This window comes from Enhydra lutris, unplaced genomic scaffold (genome assembly GCF_002288905.1).
Source record: "Enhydra lutris kenyoni isolate GAN:26980312 unplaced genomic scaffold, ASM228890v2 scaffoldscaffold30, whole genome shotgun sequence".
Lineage (NCBI taxonomy): Eukaryota > Metazoa > Chordata > Mammalia > Carnivora > Mustelidae > Enhydra > Enhydra lutris.
In genome coordinates this window covers 22,406,188-22,428,415 of record NW_019154114.1, presented here as the reverse complement: position 1 = coordinate 22,428,415, position 22,228 = coordinate 22,406,188, and the positions used below count along the sequence as shown (strand labels likewise).

Here is a 22,228-nt window from a genome sequence, read left to right as displayed (position 1 = left end):
ACGCACTGTCCTTCCCTCGGCCTCCCGGCGCTCCCCTGTAATGTTCCTGCTCTTCTCGCGCGTGCCGGTCCCCATGGTCCCCATCGGTCATTTGTGTGCCCCGTGGGTGCCCCCATCTGGCCTGGTCTTGAATTGGTTTTCAGACATGTGGAATGTGCCAGGACTTGAGTTGGGACCCAATCCTGGCTTGTCCTTGGCTGGGGACAGTCTCCAGCTCCCAGGTCCCTCACACCGTGCACATCTGCCTGTGCACGGGACCCCCGGTTGTGCACCCCATGTGGGCCTCATCAGGGGAGAGGTGGACCCTGGAGGAAGCTCCCTGCAGCCTGGGGAGGGGGTTCGCGCAGCCTCAGGAGACATCTCTCGAGGTTGGAACAAGCTTGAGTGAACATGGGAATAAACTGTGGCAGGACACGTTGACCCGGACGGCAGTGAGCTCCCTGGGACCAGGTCAGGCTCTGGGTGGCACCTGCAGCTGTGCCCTCTCTGGGGTGGTTACAGGGTGGTGCGCGTGGCAGGATTTGGTGTGCCACTCCTGTACCCCACCAGAGGGGCCCTTGCCACGGCCTCTGCTAAAAAAGCCCCTGTGGCGGAGTGGGGAGCTGTGGGCGGGACCTGGCCAACTCAGGACAGAAACGATCTAACATTAAATCCCTCCAAAGTGATCCGCACATCCCCACCAGTGTCCCTCTGGGCACAGCAGACCTGCCTGGAGAGAGAGGCTGGGACCCTCATCGGCCGAGGGCGGCCAGGCTCAGGCGGCGGCCGCATGGCTGTCCACTCATTTGTGGGCACCGTAGGGCGCAGAGCACCTGGGCAGGGGGCTCCTCCCACGGTAGTAAAGCCTGTACCTGTCCAGGCGCGGTGTTCGTAGAGGCTCCAGCCTAGAATGGGGGAGCAGGGCCGAGGGGTGAGCTGTGGGCACACGCGTGGCATGAGGATGGGGGTGCACACAAGGGTGGGAAGCACATGTGCGTGAGGGTGGGGCACACAGGGTGGGAGGTACATGTGCGTGAGGGTGGGGCACATGGGCATGTGAGGGTGGCATGCACATGTATGCACCAGAGGAGGGGCGTGCATACGTGTGTGCATCATGGTGTTTTCAGAGATGGAGGCAGTGCCCAGGCTGTGCCCTTTTGAAGACCCCGAGCCCTTTCTGACCCAGCTCTCCCAGGACTGAGGTGCTGCTGTGTCTGGAGGTCCAACCTGGGACCATTTTTACAGAATTTGCCCTTGGATGCCCAGGAGACCCCCTCCAGGGCCGGGGTGCTGAGGACACACACGATCTTGACTCAGAAGGGTCATTGCCTTTATTGATGGTGGTGCTACCTGTGGCGTGTCTGGGTCAGGCCTGCCCACAGCTCACCGCCCTCGGGGGGGCCCAGGTACGTGCTCTGGAGAGGCCAGGCTTTGTGCGTGGGGAGCGGCACCCTGGCATCTCCCTGCTCCGGTGGCCACGGTCTCCCTAGAGCTGTAGGAGCCCCTGAGGTCCAGACCCCAGGGCATCACAGAAGACACAGACCAAGGAGGACAGTGCTGAGGGAGGCCAGCAGGGCCCCCGGCGGAGGATGGAAGCTGGGAGCCTCTGAGTAGCCGTACGTCGTCCTGCAGGAGCCCTGCAGCTTGCCCAAGGGGATGGGCACCTCCTCAGGGGTTTGCGCGTGGTCGCTCACCTGGGGACAGACATGGGGGGCTGCCGGCCTGCCTGCCTGCAGGGAAGGCTCTCAGGGCAGCAACCGTCCTCACCTGTTCCACGGCCTCAAAGACCCTGAGCAGGTTGTTGGCCAGCGCGCCCCTGACCTCTGCCTCTGTCCACTGCCTCCTGAGCAGCTCGGCCACCAGGTCTGGGTACTTGGACACATCCTCAAGCCCCGAGGGGAGCCTGAGGTGAGGACGGAGAGAACCAGGCTCTGCATTCCAGGGTCAGGGCCTCGGCCCATCCCCCTCCCCACAAATCAGAGCTTGCCACGCCTTGAGAGGGAGACATGCCAGGCTTCTCCGCAGTCACACACTTCCTAGCTTCAGCCCCTCATGACGTGTTTGTGGGGGGGCTGACCCTCCTGGCTCCTCTACAGGACCGCGGCCTTGCCGCCTTACCTTGAAACACCGTCATAATCCCCACCAAAGCCCACAGCTCCGGCTCCTGCCACCTTCTTGATGTGGTCCAGATGGTCTGCCAAAGAAGGCAGTGGGTGTGGGTCCCAGCAGCTGTCCTCCACCGCCCACCCCCCCACCCACTGCTGTGGCTGCTCACCTCCACCTACCTGCTACCTGGGACAGGGTGGCCTCCTTTTGGCAGGAGACATAGTCGTTGTAGAAATTCACCATCACCAGGCTGCCTGTCTGGTTCTGCTCAGGAGAAGGGGAGAGCTGTGGGCGCAGGAGGGGCACCGCAGCCCAGGGAACAGGCCAGACCCCCGTGCCCTGGCCTGCAGCCCCTCACCACCAGCTGGAGCACGTCATCGGGCACATTACGCTGGTGTCTGCACAGGCTGTAGGCTGAGGAGTGGCTGAAGATGATGGGAGCCTTGGACAGACGCAGGGCAGCCTTCATGGTGGCCACGGACACGTGGGCCAGGTCAATGATGACGCCCAGTCGGTTCATTTCCCTCACGACGCTCTGCGTGGACACGGCCGCGGGGGCCAGCAAGGCTGCACTGAGCACACTGGTGTTTGCACGGCCCTCTGGGGCTCACCGCAGCTCCCCTGACAAGTCTGGGCGTTGGGGGCGGGATTGGGCAAGGTTCCTGTGCTGAGCCAGGTGCTTGTGAACTCTTCAGGGGCGGGGGGTGACCTGCAGGTTCCGGCACGTGCCCACCCTGGGACAACCCCTGCCAGCTCCAGCTGATCGTAAGCCAAGGGCCCGAGACGCGAGACCCTGTCTGCTGGGTCACTTCTCCAAGGGGGACTGTGGTCCCTGCTGAATGCCCCCCTCACCTGGCCAAAGTCTGACAGGCCTTGGCTCTGGGCCTGGTCCTCTCCGGTGTCCACCAGCCAGTTGTCAGCCCTGGGAAAGGGGACAGCAGGTGTCCCAGGGGCAGAGTGGTCATCCTGGTCTGCCCATGTCCCAGACACCCCCCGATCCCCACCCCAGGACAGGTAGGTGCAGGAGGAGGGGAGGGCTCATGTTGGACCTGGGGCCCAGGACCCTCCCGTACGGCTCGGGCCGTCCCTGGGGCCCCTTACCAGGGCGTGTTGCAGCTGTGGGTGAGGGTCAGGTAGCGCATGCCCAGGTGGTAGAGAGCCCGCAGGACGCCCAGGCTGCTGTCAATGGAGTGGCCACCCTCCACGCCGATGAGACTGGCTACCCTCCCCTCCTGGAAGGCCTGCCGGATGCCTGCGAGGATAGCCAGCTGGGGGCAGCCCGGGGTGTCCCGGGGCTTCCACAGAGGGCACCCCTGAGCGGCGCCGGGCTGGGGTGGGGAGCAGCAGGGGCTCCAGGGGGCGGGCTGCACCGGCACCCACCTGTGCTGTTGGTGACACACACAAAGGTCTCGGGGTACATCTGGCACATGCGGTGGATGACGTCAATCTGCTCCAGGATCCTCCTCACGGCGTCCTTGTTCTGGGTGTCGCAGGGGGTGTATGCAGACCAGAACTGGGGGCCCGGGGGGGGCGGGGCGCTGAGGCTCTGGGCCCCACGCCCACATGCACGCCGTCCCACTTCCCTCATGTCTCGGAAGCCCACCCCTGGCCTGTGTGGCTCAGAGACCCCCTGAAGGCTCGGGGCCCTAAGGTTCCCAGGTGTACCCCCCACAAGTGAGGGCTAGCCCCTTAGCCAGGACCCAGGCAGAGGCCAGTGCGGGGCTGAGCTGAGCCATACCTGGGCCCCCACAAAACCAGCCCTGAGCTTGGGGATGTTGGTGTGGGTCTGGGCGAGGCTCGTCAGGTTGGCCGCCTTCTCCCGGAGCTGGTTGTTGAACAGCGTTAGCAGCTGCCATGGAAGGTCGTTGTGCCTGGGGGAGGCCGGGAGAGAGGGAGAGAGGCAGGCAGGATGGCCACACGGACTGGACCAGCCACAGGGGTGGTACAGGGCTCCTTAGCTAAACCCGAAGGGTAGCTGCTCCTGGGAGCTCCACCAGGGGACTGGGAGCTGAGAGCGCCTCTGGGGGGTCTTCCCTCCAGGAATCTTAGATTATTTATAAAGATTATTTTTTAAAGATTTTTATTTATTTGACAGAGATCACAAGCAGGCAGAGAGGCAGGCAGAGAGAGAGGAGGGGAAGCAGGCTCCCCACTGAGCAGAGAGCCCGAAGGCAGAGGAGAGGCAGAGGCTTTAACCCACTGAGCCACCCCGGCGCCCCAAATAAATAAAATCTTTAAAAAAAAAAAAAAAAAGATGAAATCCTCTCCTTGTTGGGAGGGGTGGGGATGTGGGTGTGGCCTGCCTCTGGGGGCCTGGCATCCCCACCCCATACTCCTGGGGCAGCAGGAGCAGGGCATTGGGGCATGGGACCAAGCACGTCCTGATATGCTCCCAAAGGACTGAGGCCCCTCTGAGTTTTCCCAGGAGCCAGTAGGGGTGAGAGGGAGAGAGGGGAGGGGGAGGGGAGCAGGAGTGGGCTGGAATATCAGCAGCTGGTTGGGGCTGCAAAGGCAGAACCCACGGCGGGGGAGGGGGCAGATTGCTTCCTGGACCCAGGAACAAGTTGCAGCCTGAAGGGCGAAAGACCTCTGGGCCGCCAGGTCCCCCTAAGCTCCACATGTGGAAGAGGGTGGGCCAGGGAACTGATGGGAAGTGCAGAGTCTCAGGCCCAGCTCAGCCCTGTGCGTTGGAATCGGCCAAGCCTGGACTGCGGGACACCTGTGGGGGAGCCTGAGGTAGATGAGTAACTGCTAGGACCCGGGCCTCGCAGGCCAGCTGCCCCTGCTCTCCTGGGGGGCTCCTGCCACTAATGCGTTCTGATGTGACAGGGTGTGGGCTGGTGGTCAGGACGCTTCTGATCACCGAGAGGTGGATGGGAAGGTGAACACCAGAGCCCGGGTGCCACTGGGTGCTGCCTGGGGCAGGGCTGGGCAGGGCCCCTGGACAGGACTTTACACCTGTCCTGAGGATGCCCCACCCTCCAGCCACCGGCCAGGAACCCTCCGGGAGGGAGGGGCACTTTCACTGGAGCCCAGGGTGGGGAACAGAGGCCACCTTCGCCCTTCGGTCAGCACTGCTGCTCTGGAGCCTGCCGGACCCACCCTCCTTATCTGCGTGGCAGGGGCAGTGTCCCCAGTGGTGATCTGAGGATTCGATCCCTGCTTGAAGGGGGGAAGTGACAGTTCCAAGCACTTAAAGGACAGCTAGGTATTGTAGGAGACTGCTGGTGGCTTGTTATCCAATCTCTACCTTTTCCTTGGTAAGAGCACCTCCTCTTTTTTTTAAAAGAGTACTTACTTGTCAGAGAAAGAGAGCACAAGCAGGGGGAGCAGGAGGGTCCCCACTGAGCTAGGAGTCCGACCGACCGCAGGACTCGATCCCAGAACCCTGGGATCATGATCTGAGCCGAAGGCAGACGCTTCATCGACTGACCCACCCAGGCGTCCCCCAAACCCCCTATTTTTAGCAGGGAACATGGCCATTTGAAATAAAGATACCTTCCTGCCACTTAATAACTGGGTGGCCATGTGACTAAGTTCCGCCCTTTGGCAGCTTCCAAAAGCTCTGGTTGACAGACAGCTGTTGCTCACTCTTTGCCCTTTCTGTGTCCTTCCTCATTCCTGCTGGCCAGCATGCAGATGTAAAGGCTGGAGCCGGTGCCGCCGCTTTGCACCACGAGGTGACTACGGGAATGATGGCCACCATGTTCCATTACGGAACACCATGCCAAGACTGCCTCTAGATTTCTCTTGCTGAAACCACTTCCTTGGGTCTCTCACCCGCACAAGTAATGCAGGTAGCTAACCCTAACCTATCTGCTAGTATTGGTTTTGGTCCTATAATTCTAGTCTTAACTTGCTAGCTCTTTGGACAATCCCAGATCCTCAAATCCCAGTTCCTTGCATATTCCTGGCTGTCTAGGCTCTTTGATCCATATTATGCCCCCCATACAGGCCTCTGGACCCCCAACCCCTGTGCTCAGACCTCCCTCTCTGTGCCCAGCTACCCTCCTCCAGCCCCTCAGAATGAAGGAGCAGAGCACCTTCCCAGTCTCATAGTGTTGGCCTCCTACCAGACAGCAGGGGCTCCATCCAGGGTGGGAGCCCAGGGCAGCAGCCCCTGCACACACCGTGCTTCATCCCTCCACGGAGCACACGTGAGGGGACCCTGGGGCCAGGAAGGAGCCACAGGGGAGAAAGCAAGGGCAGAGGGGTGCACACTAGTCTCTGGCGGCCCCTCCCTTCTCTAGGGCTGCCACAGCTCCCTGGGGCTCCCTTAGAAGGACACAGCCCATTTTCTCTTCTTTACTTGCAGAGTTTTGTGACCGACAAAGCCCAGAGCATCTGCCAAAATCTAACAATGACTGTAACATTCACTGATCGCTTACTGGGTGCCAGAGACACATGGGAGCAGTCCTGACATGCGCCCCCCCCAAGGGTGTGCCAGTGTGCCGCCGGTCGCTCTACGGACGGGACGTGCAGGGAAGGGAGGCGGGCTCTCCATGGGTCTGCGGGGAATGGCAACAGGAAGGGCAGCCAGGGTGGGAGGGCTGGGGTGCGCGCCCAGCTGGCACTGCACACAGGTCAGCAAACCCCGGGAGGAGACGGGGGTGGCAGCATGGATGTGAGGACAAGCAGGGACGGGGGAGCCTGCCTGGAGCATCCAGGGGCGTGGGGACGGCCAAGGGTGGCAGGGAGGGGTCTCAGAGGCCGATGGAGGACTCTGGCCATACTCTGAGCTCAGTGGGAGCCATGGTGGGCGGGGACTTTGAGCCAGAAGGAGAGGACTGGAACTCATGTCTCCCAGATTCCCTCTGGTCTCAGCACTGAGAGCAGACCTCAGCTGGCGGAAGCCATGACAGTCAGAGGCTCACTGGTGACCCGGTGGAGGTGGACATGGGGGCTGGAAAGGGGTCTGCAGGAACGGGTGGGTCAGTGAGCACACAGATGAGGTCAAGCTGTGCACACAGAACAGAGGGACCCGAGGACCTGGGGCGTGATGAGGTCTCCTCCAGGGGGATGCAGGAGAGGGAGGGGAACAAGAAAAGTCTCAGAGGACGGCCAAGAGGCCCAGGAAAGGCCTCCCAGGGGCCCATGGTAGATGCCACTCTTCCCGGCAGCTTCAGGTGAAGAAGCGAAGGCCCCGAGAGGAAATATGGCTCCTTGGGCTATGTGGCTAGTTGGAGGCACAGCCGGGCCAGGCCCCAACACCTCCAATCCTCCACACCCAACACCCACTCCGAGCTGGGATCTGGCCCCTTGGGTGCAGGGGGGTAGGATGTAGGGGACCCCAGGAGCTGCTGAGGGCCTGAGGTCTTGGACCTGCTCCATTCCTGCTGACACTCTGAGGAGCCCTCAGAGACCCCAGAAGAAGCTGAGACCAGCAAAGGGGAAGGGTCATGCTGTGGATGGAGACCCTGAGTCATGGCAGAGAACGGCTGTCCTCGAGTCAGCGGCATGAGAGCCACTGGCCCCCCAGCCCTGTCACACAAGTGGTGGCTTACCCGTCGATGACAGGTGTGGCCCGCATGATCTTCTCAGCCTCACCCCGGAACTGGTCTCCAGAGCAGAGGGCCACGAGGGGCCAGAGCCACCAGACGGTCTGCATGCTACCGTCCGCAGGGCCTGCTCGCCACGCTGTGGGGCGTCCGTCCGGACCTTGCTGCGGGGGCACCACAGAGCCCGGCTGCTCTGCAAGGAGCTGCTCTGCGTGCAGAAGAGGAAGCAGAGGTCTTCGGTCAGGCGATCCCTGCCAGGAGCCGTCCACGCCAGGCTCCCGCGTTCAATCAGTAACCAGCACTTTCCTGGGAAGGGCGTGGGCTGGGCAGAGGGAAAGTCCTGACTCCTGGGCGCTGGGTGTCACTTGGCAGCCCGGCCCAGGCATTGTCACAGGCCACTGACCCAGGGGAGCACCCAAGGCTGGGTGAAAGGGCAGACTTGGGAGGTCAACAAGGGTTAACTGTGTCCTTACTCTCACGGCAACCTGCGGACTGACATCTGCGAAGAACTGTGACACCAGTCAGAGTTGCCCTCCGTGATGCAACCCATGTCTGCCCTTACAAGGGCGTGAACGTAGAGGATGGCACATAGTCCCCCCCAGGGGGCTCCCACCACACCGCCCCCCCAGGGCCGGGGGCCTGCAGCCCACAGATGTCCCCGCCACCCACTGCCTGGCTGTAGGCTTCCGGATGACAGGCAAGCTGTGGGGGCTTGGGTCAGAAATCTGGGGTGTCAGCATTTCTCGGCCCTGCTGCCCACTCGGGGCTCCCAGAGCCCAGTCCCTGCTGAGACCAGCATCCAGGGATCTGGGGGGCAGCAGGGCTGGGAGCGAGCCAGGCCAGGAAGGCTGGTGAGAGGTGTGGGTGAGGGAGAGAGACCCCAGTCCGCTCCGAGCCCATAGGGCCCTCTCGGGTGGTTGGGGCACACGGACCCTACACACTCACCAGGGTCCCTGAGGCCTCTGCCCTGGACAGCGTTGGAGCCTCAAGCAGACCTTCCCTGGGGAGCACACCCTGTGCTCGCCCCACCTCTAAGGACAGGCCCTGCTGCTCGCCTGAGAGGGGAGGTCGCGTCCCAGCCCTGGCTGGCCACCATGAGCGGAGTGTCTGTGCCTGGAACTCTGCCCATTTCTCCCTGTTGAGGCGGCGGTGGGAAGGCCCACCGGGGGCCGAGCTGAGTGTAGCAGTACCTTTCTCCACTCCACCCGCCCTCTTCTTCCGCCCACCACTCCCCGCCCTGGGAGCAGCCGCAAACCTGGGATGCAGGGATGTCCTCGTGCCACTGGCCCCAGTCCCCATTAATGACTTTCTCTGCCAGGACCCCTGGGTCTCCCCTGAACCTGGCCTGGGGGTTTGAGCCTGACCCAGCCCTGACCAGAGAAGACCTGCCTTGATGGGTGAGGAACAGAGTCCAGGCCCACACTCTGGGCCCTAGGCTCTCGGCCGACCACGGTAGGGGCGGTGGGGGGTGCTGCAGGAAGCCCAGGGCCAGGTGGAACCAGGAGTCCCTGTGGAGGAGACACATGCACCTGCCTGCCCTCCGCTGTGACCTGCTGCAGACTCCGGCGTCCCTTACCTCCGACCTCCGTGACACATCTCTTTGAGACCTGGATGCCCCTTCATGGGTGGACTTTGGTCTGCCGGGGGCTGCGGGCCGGCCTTCCCCACTGAGAGCTCCCCTTCTCTGAGAACCTCTCCTGGAATCCATTCTCTGCCTTTAGTAACGTGTGCCTCCCCTATCTTCCTGTCTCTTTATTTCTAACTTTTCTTCTTGTTTCTGAGTTGGATCCCAAGAGCACATGATGGGATCGTATTTCTTAGCCTCATCTGAGCGTGCGCACTCTAAATGTGTTCCAGCCGGTCTGCTCTTTGCTCTTCTGCCCTGGCCCCTCGGCTCGTTCTTGCTTTTGCCATAATTTTCAGGTTATTTCAATTCCATATCTCTCACACTCAGGAAGTTCCTTATTTTCTCTTCTCTTGGTATATATTTATTTGAATTTATGTCTCACTTGTCTTACTTTCTTGGGCTGTTCCCCAGGCACGGTGACACCCTCGTGAGTTCACACGGGTAACGAGCCTGACCCTCCCATGTCCGCCATCCAGCACCGCGACCGTGATGCTCGGGTCTGCTCCTTGTTCGTACATGGTCTTGTGGGTCCTCGAGTTCTCCTTCCCTTCATCCGTCCCCAGACGGCCCAGGTGTCCGTCCTTTTGAAACCCTCCTGACCCTTGATTTTGACCTTCTGTTTTTCAAATTCAGAATTCACCTGAGTGATGGGCTCCATGGCCCTGACTTTACGTGCAGCTTTGCTCATTGTGCATGGAATTCCTCTTTGCACTCACAGGGTTTGCTTCTCTCGAGCTGGCTCCCTGCTTCTCCCCGGTACACAGGGAGTCCAGTGGAGCATGAGGAGAGGCAAGCACTGGCTTCAGACGCAAACTCCACAGTGGAGGGGCCCGCCGATACTTCAGTCCTCAAAGTGAATAGTACATCAGTGCAATATTTCTAAAAATCAAAAATTTGTGCAAAAAATACATGAATAAAAGATAAACTTTCAAGTGAAGACAGGGCCAGTATTCTGCCCTCCCCTTCTGTGCCCAACTCCAACACAGCTCTACCGGCACGAGCCTCTGGGAGGCCCACTCTGTGCTCTAACGGTGGCTGCTCAGGACAGAGGGCAGCTTCTCCAGGAGTCGAGCTGTGCACGTGACCACACTCCCTACTACTCAGTGCTACTGAGTAGTAGTAGGGTGCTACTCAGAGGAGAGGACTCCAGGCCACTGGGGTCAGCAACACGTGGGAGGCCCTATGTGACCTTGTTTGGATGTCATGACGGTTCAGAGCATCACACCGAGGGTAAGCCGGCTCCGAGCTGGAGGGCAAGCTGTCTGGGCAGAGGCTTAGGCCCACACTGAGGGGCCCATTTCCCATCACTCCTTTGTCTGGCTCATAACTTGTCAGGGACAAGGCAGTGAGGCTGAGTGGGCTTGGGGTCAGGCTGCTGTGCCTCCTCAGCCTCAGTTTCTCTGCAGAGCAGAAGTCACTGTGGTCCTGTTGGAAGCGCTAACATGTGAGCCTCCCAGAACCACGCACCGTGGGTCAAGGAGCTCTGAACTCACATGTAAGCCTGTTTGCTCCGTACGGCTTCGTCGTTCACCCTGGAGTTTCTGGTTGCCTTTCTTTTTTCCTCCCCGGGTGCTATTATCATATTCTCAATCTCCCAAGTGCCGGGCTTCATATCTCGTGGCCCCTTACTTTGGATCTATGGTTTCCACTTAATGTCTCCACTATGCGCCTAGCTCTCTTTTTGGTTTATGTTCTTATTTTGTTAGAGTTGGTCCTTATATCATTCTTTAGCAGTGGGTATGTGGGAAGTAAGTGTCTGAGTCCTTGATTGCACGTGTCTTTATGTTCTCCTCATAACTGGGCAGTGCTGGGCGCTTGGGGGGCTCAGTCTGTGAAGCATCTGCCTTCATGTCAGGTCACAACCCCGGGGTCCTGGGATTGAGGCCCACCCTGGGCTCCCTGCTTAGCGGGGAGCCTGCTTCTCCCTTTCCCTCTGCCTCTGCCCCTCTGCTTGACCACTCTCTCTCTCTGATGTGAGCTCTTTTGGATTCTCTTCTTCTTACCCAAATATACAAGAACAGGGGTCTGCTCTTCCATTACCCCCCGGAGGAGGCAGGTGAGGAAGTTGTGAGGACTTCTCATGGCGTTCGCTTCTCCTTCCAGTCTCCTCCCCTTGCTGCGGGGGCCTGTGTGGCATCCATCCTCCACAGCCCCATGCAGGAGTGGTCCAGGGAGAGAGCCGGGGCCGGCCTGACCCAGGCTCTTCATGTTTAAGGATTCACTATGAGGAGAGAGATAAGGAGGGGGGAGGCCTCTTTTGCGAAGAGCCCGTGCTTCACAACGAGCCAGTCCCGGCTTCGGACCCCACGCCATTGCGGGTTGCTCTTCCCGGAGACGGCTGCCGCAGAGCCTCCCGGCCCACAGGCTACCCTCGCGGTGCAACGCTGAGTGCTCCGCGGAGAGGTGACCGCCTCGAGCCTCCTGGTGACAGCAGGTGGCGGGCGTGACTTCTGTGCTCCTGCCTGGCTCCGTGCTCCGGACACCGGGCCTGGCTGTGTTCTTGCCAACAGCCCCAGTGCGGTCCCGGCTGACAGAGAGACACAAGCTTTCTGGTGATCTCAGCACCACTTCCAAGGCTTCCAGCTGAGGCCCAGACCCGGGGGCCAGAGACCAGCCGGCCCCCCGGGCCCTGATGCAGTCCCGGCCCACAGGAATGGAGGACGTGAACGCGATGGTGTGCACCGCTGCTGAGCGGTGGGACCTGGGTCATGCAGCAGGAGAGAACTGACGCACCGGCCGCTTCACTGTCACCAGTGACGCCGGTCTTCTTGTCTGCGGAATGCACGTGACTAATCTGAACCTCATGGAGAGCGGCTCTGCCTCCCACTCCCGGCTGCCGCCTTCTCTGTGCCCCACGGTTGCTTCCTCCAGTCAGGAGAGGCCTCCTGCGCCCGCCTCACATCTCGGTTTCAGGCAACACGGGTCTGCTGTGGGTGGCCCTCCACCGGGGATTGAAGCCAGGCCAGTGCTCTTCCCATCTGGTCCCTGGGAGGAACTGTGAGGCCCCTGCTGAGGCTCTCTCAGACCCTCCCCTCCTCCTGGCCCTGCGGCCGTGTCCCACGCAAGCAGCCTCCGCCCGATCCTTGCCTCCAGCCCGGCTTTCCGGGCAGCGCTCAGCAGTGCGCTTGCGATTGTACCACTTTTTATTTAAATAACGGGAAAAGTGTTATTATTGAGAAGTCAGCAGCACTTGCCATAAGCAGAAGGAACACAGTGAAAATAAACACATGGAAACAGAACAGTACCACCAAGTCTCAGCCAGAGCCATGGGGAGACAACACACGCAGGGGCAGCTCTCCTGTCAGCGGCGGGGGCGCGCCCCACCGGCCGGCAGGACCTCTGTGCAAACCTGCCGCACACGCAGCCAGGGGGCCACCAGAGGCCTCGGTCCTTGGCCCCTCACAGAAGCCCAGGACCAGGAATTATCAGTTGAATTCCACCAACACTGCCTCCTCACGGGGGACCCAAGAAAGCCTCTCCCACCAGCTGGTCAGAGGACCAGCCCAGGCAGGTAGCTCACAGCAGCATGGAGGCCCCAAGGTGTGTGACCCACCCTCCTTCACAGGCTCATGTGCTCTGCAGCGTGAACACACACACACAGAAACCCCACACACAGACATGTGCCCGCAATGTGTGCCCTGGACAGAGTGACACATGATGGAGACATGCCACACACGCATGCAAACACGCCCACACCCCCGTAGACATCACCCACGTCCACATCCAGACGTCCCGGCACCTGCACACGTTCACACCTGACGACACGCCCGCCTGGGGCCCACCATGCACGCGCACATATGCCCATGGACATCACAGACAGGAATGCTCGGACGTCCCACACCCTTGCAGGGAGGATGGAGCAGGGGCGAGGTGATGTGTCCCTGGGGGGATCCAGGGCCCAGGACTGGCTCCAGCCTTTCTCACAGGCTACCTTGGCCCTGGAGTGTCCTTAAGCCCCTCAACCTTCCAGGCCTAGCCAGGAGGCCACCACACTGACCTCTGCTCCCCAGTATCCACAGAGACGACACCTCTCTTCCCCCGATAGTTGTCTTCAGGCTGGTGGCTTCTCCACAGCCCTCCTGGTCCCACCTTGTCCTCTACTCCCCTGGGGAGAGTAGAACCCTGAGAGCAGGGAACCCTGCTGGCTCCCTCCACTGCTCTGAGCCTCCTGACCCACTGTCCACACAGCAGGGGGTCCCCTACCCCCCCCCCCCCGCTTCCCCCCCCAGGACTTCCCCAAGAGGCTCCTAGGGGGTGGGCCAAAGGGGGGGGACCCGGCTGTGTCTCACCCCCTCCCCAAACCCACAAGTGAACTTTTTTTTTTTTTTGAGAGAGAGACAGAGCAGGGAGAGAGCGGCGGAGGGGGAGGGAGACAGAAGCCTCAAGCCGACCCCCCGCTGAGCACAGACCCAGATGCAGGGCTCAGTCCTGGGACCCTGCGATCGCGACCTGAGCCGAAATCAAGGGTCAACTTCACCAACCGCGCCCGTCCGGCGCCCACAGAAGTGACCTTCTTACCTCTCGGCCTGCCGTCTGTCTGTCACCCAGGAATCCCAGAACCCAGCCTGCTGGGCCCTTTCTTTCCGCCACTCACAACACGCTCCTCTGTTGGCTATGCCTGGACCTGTCTGCCTCTCCCCAGGTCAAGCTCAGAGCCTCCCTGGGCATACAGCTGGTGCCCACTAATGAATGCAGCCTCATCAGGTGGCTCTCCAGGGGGTGGGAGGAGACAGGCCTCCTAGGGCCTGAGCGCCCTGGCCCCAGGCCCAGTTCCCAGGCTCCCCAAGACTCACCATGGGCAGGATGTCATGTGCTGTTTGCCTCTTGGCCACTGCTCCCGGCTCGTTCGAGGACTGGGGTGGGGGGGTTGGTTTCTGTTTCTCTCAAGTTCATCCCACCCCAGAGTTCTCCAGTCAGCTTCCCTCTCGTATAAAAAGCCACCTCTTTAAAAACAAGTTCTTCCAGGGGCCTCTGCAGTGCACCACAGCCACGGAGAGCAGGACCCAGGGGCTTAATGTCTTACACATGTCAGCTGGTTGTGGTTTCCGCAGACGCGCATACACACCAGCCCTCAGTCAGCCTTGTGCATTTGGCCGTCCCCTGGGGCCTGGGGTTCCCCTGTCCTGCAGGCTGGGCCTCAGGCCCCCAGGGTAGGCTGGCAGCCACAAGAAAGCATCCCAGACAGGAATGTGGGGGTGCTCTCAGGTAGTCTACTAACATCAGAATGGAGGAATTGAGAACCAGGGATGAGGGGCCTGGGGGCTGGGGGCTCACGGAGGGCTCACCAGCCCCCAGGCAGCCTGTCCCCCAAGGACCAGGGATGCCCACCCAGACACTCTCTCCCAGTCTTCTAGGCCCTGCCCACTGCCCTCACACCCTGGGGTCGAGAAGGACCTTCTGTGCCCAGGCTTGGGCAATGTCCTGTCTTGGTTACAGGAATGGGGTTGGCGCTAGTCCGGCCCAGAGGCTCGGGCCCTGGTTTCTATGCATGTCTTGGGAGGCGGGTGATTTCCCCCACATTCCAGCTATTAGAGGACTGAAAGTAATCACGGATCGGAATGTCCTCTGGCAGAGCCGTGGGGACTTTCGAAATCAGGAAGATCTGTGGGGAACCGGGCTAGCTGTGGGATGGCTTCACCACGGGGCTGGGGCACATACCATGGGGAGCACTCTCTCTGGGCACACAGCAAGCTGTCCTGTCCCCACGGGGCGAGGGACAGCCCGCTGGGGCAGAAGCCTCAGTGGGGACACAGTGGGGGCATAGCCTCCTCCCTGGCTGCGGGACTCTCCTGGGCCTCAGTCACCAGTCCCAGAGTAGGAGCAGCCCCCGGTCAGGAGCTGTGGCTCACACCAGACCTGGAGGGACATGGCTGAGGGGGGCCTCTCTCCCTCTCAGAGCTCAGGCAGTGAGGGGGACACTCCAACAGAGCGAGAGATCCAGGGTGAGGGCAGGGCTGCCCAGCAGACAGCGACAGAGGCAGAAGAAGGGCTGTGTCAGCCCGGCCCCAGGAAAGGTGGAGGAAGACCAGGGCCTCGGGGAGGCAGGTGGACACAGACCCCGGCCTGGAGGATCGTTCCTCAGTCCCACATTCAGGGAGGCACTGCTCAGGGACACTAAGACGATTGAGCAGAACGTCCCCTCTGCACCTGCCCTGGGCACTGTCATCACCCAGGAGGCCCCCCAGCAAGACCCTCGTCCGGGGCAGGGCAGGAGGCCTGGATCTGTTGTCACTGGCTTTCAGGAGAAGAGCAGATAGAGGGGAGGGAGACAAATGTCTACTTTAAATGTTACTACTTTTTGTAGTGTTTGAGATTATTAACATGTGCATTAAAATGGAAAATTGAATTAATTAAAACATAAAAAAGGAGCCACCGAGGGGTCAAGCAAGCCTACTCTCTGAACTGTGACCTAGGGGGCCTGGGGTCCCCTCTGATTCTGCCCCAACCTAGCCCTGAGCCTTCCGTTCGTGGGGTGTAGGTGAGACCCCCCCACACACTGTTGGCTTCAGATGCCCCCTGACTACCCACCTGTGGGCCAGACCCCCAGCAGGGTCAGGAGTCCAGGGGGAAAGGAGAGAGGACAAGTGTCGGGGACAGAACAGCCAGCCCCTGAGCTAGACAGGAGCAGGGCGGCGAGGGGCCTCCTGCCGGGGCTGGGCTGGTCCCTGGACGCAGACTGGGGGCCACAGTGCCCAGCACGGCAACACCGTGGACAGGGGAAGAGTCACGGGCACGTGCCGAGGACCCCCGAGTGCTGTCTGTGAGGACCTGAGGCTGGCAGACACTCGGGGTCCAGGCCAGGGGCTCAGGGTCAGTCCCCCTCAGCAGGAGCCCTAGTAGCCCTGACAGTGGGTGGCCCTGCGGTCCCTCCTGCCCCCCCCCCTTCTGCTGCCACCCTCTGCAAGCCGGCTGGGCTCCTGCAGGTGTAGCCTAGGAGGAGCCTTCCCTTGGGGGCAGCATCTGCAGACACTGGGGGCCCAGGCGGGCTGCTCAGGTGCTGTTACCCCCTTTCCCAGCTCTGGAAACAGGCACAGACTGCCCAGACCACAGGGTTCCAAGTTGCACATCGCCGCCTTTACCACTTCTGTGCTTTCCACCCTGATCAGGCCAGGTCGGGGCGGGGCGGGGAGGGGCATCTGGACCTCCCCCGCCTGCCCAGTCCCCCGGGGCCTGTCTGAGGCCACCCTCCGTGGCTTCAAGGAACAACCCTGCAGCTTCTGTTTCCCAGTGGGCCCCACGGTGCAATGCACCCCCTTCAGACCCACCAGCTCTCATGGGTGAGACAGCCCTTCTCTACACGCAGACAGGGACAGGCCCGGGAGATCTGTGCACGTCTGGGGACACTAGATATCCCCTCCTGCCCGTGACATCAAACCACCACTTACCTCCCTGGGGCTGGACACAGGTCAGGGACAATTCTGAATCTCGGTGAAGGCCCCATGCGTCACACTGGCCTCTCCCCACTGGGAACACTCTACCCAACATCACTGAGGCCACTTCTCAGCAGCCCCGGCACCAGGCAGGGTCCCCTCCCTCTGGCGGGTCCTGGCCTATCCCAGCCCATGCCCACCTGTCCCCTCACATCCACTGAGCTCCAGACCCTGGATCCTACTATGCACACACAGGGAGTTAAACTCTGTCCCCTCCCAGAGTCTGGGACAGTGACAACTGAGTGAGAAAAGGGAAATACAGACTCCTTGTAAAATAAGTGATCTTTTTTTTTTTTTAAGATTTTATTTATGGGGTGCCTGGGTGGCTCAGTGGGTTAAAGCCTCTGCCTTTGGCTCAGGTGATGATCCCAGGGTCCTGGGATCTAGCCCCTCAGCAGGGAACCTGCTTCCTCCTCTCTGTTTGCCTGCCTCTCTGCCTACTTGTGATCTCTGTCAAATAAATAAATAAATAAAATCTTTAAAAAAAAAAAAAAGATTTTATTTATTTATTTATTTGTCAGACAGAGATCACAAGTAGGCAGAGAGGCAGCAGAGAGAGAGGAATAGAAGCAGGCTCCCTGTGGAGCAAAGGGCCCGATGCGGGGCTCGATCCCAGGACCCTGGGATCATCACCTGAGCCAAAGGCAGAGGCTTTAACCCTCTGAGCCACCCAGGCGCCCCAATAAGTAATCTTTAAAACGTGATTTCATTGGATGTAGAATTACCTCTGAGACACCCGTTGCCCAGGAGAATGCAAAGGGAGGCCAAAGGCCCGTGGGTGTTCAGGGTCATTGCTGACTGTGCTCAGGCTTTAGGAGGTGGCCCCAGCGACCAGCCAGTCAGGATCCTGGGTTGGAGGGGGGTGCTCAGAGCCGGGGGGAGGGCTCAGAGCCGGGGCAGGGGGCTGGTGACAGAGCTGAGCCATCCAAGCCGGTGACCTCAGGGGTTCCCGCTCTGGGGCATCTTCTTACTTCCAAAGGCAAAATAAAGTCAAGGAAAGGTCTGTGCATTCGATACAAAGAATACGCCCTCAGGTTATTCTGACTCTAGTTTGTGAATTGTGGTTACAAGATCTGGTTTTGCCCCATGAGGGCAAAACACCCGTCGCTTGTCATCCTGACAGAAACAGGCCCTTCCCTGTGAGCCACTTAGATGCTCCTTCACTCATTCATTCAACAAACACTTTCCACCTGCTGGAGAGACAGCAGGGGGCAGGGCAGGGACCCCTGCTCTCTGGCTGACGGAAATCCAGGACAGAAAGGCTCCCTGGAGGAAGGGGCCAGTCCTCATCCTAAGGTCCAGACCTCATCCTAAGGACACAGAGGGGCTCCTGACTCAAAGATGGGGTGTCGGGAAGAGCACTACAGCAGACAAGCCTGTTTGCTGTCTCCAGAGGATGGGGCTCTCCCACCTTCTAGAAGCCCGTCTGTTTTCCTCAGCTCCCAGCTGTTCCCTGCTGAACCTGGGGTCCAGGGGCACGAGAGCTGACTGGCCACCTCCCCACTGGGAAGTGCTCCCTGGGGCGGCAGTACCCCACTGACCCCCAGCCTACTCACCCAGGCGACGGGCAGAGGGGCAGACGAGTCCCAGCCGGCACTCCTGGCCCAGGCCCCACCCACAGCCGCCTGCCGCCCTCCCAGGCAGCCTCCCCAGGAAGGGGGAAATGCCCCTGCGCCCTGCCTCTCTGAATGTGGGAAAGGAGGAGTGGGGGCCAAAGGCAGGATGGGTCTCACACAGGCCATTAACTGCTCCCCCCCAGGGAGGAGCCCATGTCCCCACCAGAACCATCCCAGTGTTGTGGCAAGGAGACACCTGGGTAGACGTGGAGACCAACCCCGCCCTCCTCCAGTCAAAGCCAAGTCTGCAGACTGAGGGACAGAGGCCAGGATATGGGGTGTATGGAGGGCAGGGGGAGGAAGCAGCCTACCAGCTGGGAGGAGGGGACGGAGCTGTCCTGGCCAGGCCGCCCAGCTCAAGGTCCATCCATGCCGCTCCATGCCCTCAGCTGTGAGAAGTCCCAGGACACGAGAGGCCTGCGGGAGTGTCTCTGCCTCAGCGGGCGCAGCACCACAGCCGAATGTCCACCAGTGAGTGCCGGCGACCTGGGACCCAGCAGCAACAGTGACCCTGAGAACATCCACGACCAGGGACTCACGCTCAGTGGGGACAGATGTGTTGGGAGCACCAGAATGTCACTGCCTGGAGGGGCCCTGAGAGCCAGCAAGCACTCCGAAGGGGGGGCTTGGGGGGAGACGCAGAGGCTCTCCTCGTGGGCTCTTAAGGCTCAGGCTGCAGCCAGAAGAGGGGAGAGGAACCTGGGTCCAGGAGGTCAGGAGCCGGGTGCGGCGTGATGACGACGGGCTTCCCTCACCGAGAGCAAAGAGCCGGACTGCCCGGACAGACCTCCCAGGAGAGAACCTTTGCCCCCACTCTCTGCTGGCTCTGGAGAACATTTTGTTTGTTTCTTTTCATTTAGTTCCCAGGACACTGGGGCCAAATTTGACCCTTTGTCTGCAGCAATTCTTCCTGAGCATGTGCTTCTCTGGAATATGTCCGGACTGAGCTGATGGACGCACCTGCTGGCCTCCCTCTTCCTTTCTAAGCGAGGACTGTGAGCGGCCCCGGGGGCTCCCGAACTGTCCAGCGTGTGGAGTGGGGTGTTCCCGGCTTCGTTACTGAAGGGGGGCGGGGGGGGAGCGGTTTCAAGAAAATGGGAATGTATGTGGGCTGCATTTCCTGCCTCCAGCCCCACTTAAAATGAAAACAGCTGGATTAAATCCTGAGTAAACAGAGGCAGATGGCGGAGCCTGCCAGCCAAGCACATTTCCAAAGATAAACACAGCCACACCGGAGGTAAAGCGTGCAGGGTAGGTTTGACTCAGTGACAACTACCGCGCCCAGGGAAAGAACGGGGCGGCAGTGGCGGGGGCGGGGGGCGCCGAGCCATACTCGGGTTTGTGCAGAGTGATGGCATTGAGCAGGGCGAACGAGGGCAAGGGGGGCTCTGAGCTCTGCTCGAGGATCCCACGCCTCAGGTAAGTGCCCCCCGGTCCACACTCCCAATTACACCCAGTGTTAGGGAAACCCTGTTTGCTTCTCAAGACAGTAACGCAGAGAAGCTGCTAACCAGGAACCTTGAATCCCTTATAATTTAGCTACAGTTTCTCAGAAGGCCAGAGGGAAAACAGAATGACATTTCTTCTGGTTTGAATGTTCTCTGACCTAAGAGCTCCAGCTGGTACCGCTTTGGTAAAGAAACAAGCTGTTGTAACAGTTTCATTTCTTAGGACCGCGCTGGAAACCAGCCAACATGGAAACTGAACAGGGAAACTCGGTCGCGCTCCCCCTACTTGCCGGCCTAAGGCTGGTAGATGATCCGTGTTTAATGTTGGGTGCGGGACGAAAATATGTGATTAAAAATGACCACATTTAAAAACAGCAGCAGGCACGCCTGGGGGCCTCCGTCAGTGAAGCATCTGCCTTTGGCTCAGGTCATGACCCAGGGGTCCTCAGCTCCCTGCTCAGCGGGGAGTCTGCTCCTACCCTCTCCCTCCGCCCCTCCCCCTTCTTGCTCTCGCCTTCACTTCCTCTGTCTCTCTCAAATGAACAAATAAAATCTTAAAAATAAGAAATAAAAACGGGGCAGGAGGAGGGGTTTGGTCCCTGTGAGACCACCTGGGTTTGCTCCCGGGCACTGACCACCCCCACGGGGGCTGGGACACGGGCCCTGCCCGCAGGTGTTCCCAGAAACGAGCATCCTGGGTTGTCTCAGGCAGGCACCTTAAGAGAGTCTAGGGCCATCCTGGGGATGTGGCTTGAGCTGTGAGAAAGGGTGTCAGTGTTTGTTCAAGTAGAACAGGCCAAGGTTGAGGCCATGGTGAAGAGGGGTTCCGAGGAGGTGGGGTGGGGTCTGCTCGGGGGGAGAGGCTTTGGCAGCCTGGGGAGGCTTGGGGACAGGAGCCCCCAAGCTTCCTCCTGGTCATCTTCTCACAGAGCCCAAGAGCACCAGGACCCCAGGAGAGGGGTGGGGGAGGGGAGGGACGAGGGGTCTTTCTTCGCAGGCAGGAGAGCTGGCAGCTGATAACAGCAGTTCCAAGTCAGCGGCAGCTGCCCCCAAGCAGCTAAGAGGCTGGAAGCAAGACTTGGAGGTGACCAGGGTCAAGGCTACCTTGAGCACTGGAGCCAGACAGTGACCCCACCTCCTGTGGGTAAGAGGCCGATTTCTGGCTCCTTCCCATCAGGGACCCCTCTATCCAGCCAGAGAGGAAGCCTGCCGGGGCCTCAGGACTCCACTCCGACTTACCCTTATCTGCCCAGCCTCACTTCCATGCCCCTGCCTCCAGGCAGTCTTCCTTGCTTTACCACACATTCCTTCAAACTCCTGCTACTGTGACTTCACCCCCACTTACTGGCAAGACTCCTAAAGGCAGTAGTATTTTTCTCAACATAATTGCCTATCTAGGTCCAACACAAAGTATATGTCCGGGAAACACTGGTCAATGGACTGCTAGCAGCTTCGGGTACCTACTTCATCACGTGGCAGTATCTCAGTCAGAAAACTGGGGCTGCTTTTTATCCACCAAATGTCCAAAAGTGAGGGACGAGAACAGAAAACGGACCCAACACGTCCTAATGGAGCCCTTCATATCAGTGGGCTCTTAATACACTGTATTAAGACAACAGTGTAGCCATCTGAGGAAAGATCAGCTTGGAATTTCCACCTCATATTCTATAAACACTGAGTAGATGGATGGCTTGTTAATGGAAATGACCAGAAAGCAGTAGAACATACAGGCTAACTGTATGGCATTAGAAAAAACGTCGATAGATTTTCCTACACAGAACAAAATAGTACGTGACCAAACACCACTGAGGAATATAAAAGATCGGTGACAAACTAGGAAAATATGTTTGTAGTAATGCTACAGCAGACCAAATGCTAGTATAGAAGGAGCTCTTAGGATCACTTTTTTTAAAGATTTTATTTAGGGACGCCTGGGGGGCTCGGTCGTTAAGCGTCTGCCTTCAGCTGAGGTCATGATCCTGGGGTCCTGGGATCGAGTCCTGCATCGGGCTCCCTGTTCGGTAGGGGGTCTGTCTCTCCCCCTGCCTCTGCTTGCCTCTCTGCCTACTTGTGCGCACTTTCTCTCTCTCGAATAAATAAATAAAATCTTAAGACAAAGGAAGTAATCCAACAGAAAAATGGACAAACGACATGAACCAGAGATGACAAAAAAAAAAAAAAAAAATCCCTTCAGCATTCGAGTAAAACGCTTAATCTCACACAGAATGGGGGAAAGGCAAATTAAACCAGGACATCCTACCTGGGCAACTCTCTCCCTGCCCGTTGCCTGGTTCTCCTGGGGTGGCCTCAAGGATTGGGGTAACAGTTACCTGCTCTCTGCTTCCATCTCTTTACCTCTGAAATGGCAAGACTAACAGCATCTGCCTGAAGGGGCTGCTGCCCGTGCCCTCGTGGAGCAGCAGAGCTGTGCTGCGGGCACGTAGAGCTCCTGTCTCGGACCACGCTTCTACCCGTCCTCCAAGGCTTCCCTGAGTCGTCGGCGCTCAGCTGGTGTCCCTGGCAG

The 22,228-nt window shown here is 59.7% G+C and overlaps 1 protein-coding gene across 7 annotated transcripts; it reads right to left on the bottom strand.

Annotated features, from left to right (window-relative positions):
* Positions 1-1,292: 1,292 nt before the first annotated feature.
* Positions 1,293-18,642, bottom strand: LOC111153005 (dipeptidase 1). Of its 7 annotated transcripts, none has more exons than XM_022511803.1 (11): positions 18,568-18,642; positions 7,590-7,791; positions 3,824-3,956; positions 3,466-3,565; positions 3,187-3,337; positions 2,938-3,007; positions 2,444-2,620; positions 2,265-2,349; positions 2,098-2,173; positions 1,747-1,882; positions 1,293-1,673 (listed from the first exon to the last, which is right to left on the bottom strand). In XM_022511803.1, the coding sequence occupies exons 1-11, from the start codon at positions 18,635-18,637 to the stop codon at positions 1,506-1,508; spliced, it is 1,368 nt and encodes a 455-aa protein (XP_022367511.1). In that variant the 5' UTR covers positions 18,638-18,642; the 3' UTR covers positions 1,293-1,505. The 7 variants fall into 7 exon arrangements, with proteins under 7 accessions (XP_022367511.1, XP_022367510.1, XP_022367513.1 ...); XM_022511802.1 differs by having other exon boundaries at positions 3,466-3,598; positions 18,568-18,641; XM_022511805.1 differs by lacking the exon at positions 18,568-18,642 and adding an exon at positions 14,004-14,181 and having other exon boundaries at positions 3,466-3,598.
* Positions 18,643-22,228: the final 3,586 nt, after the last annotated feature.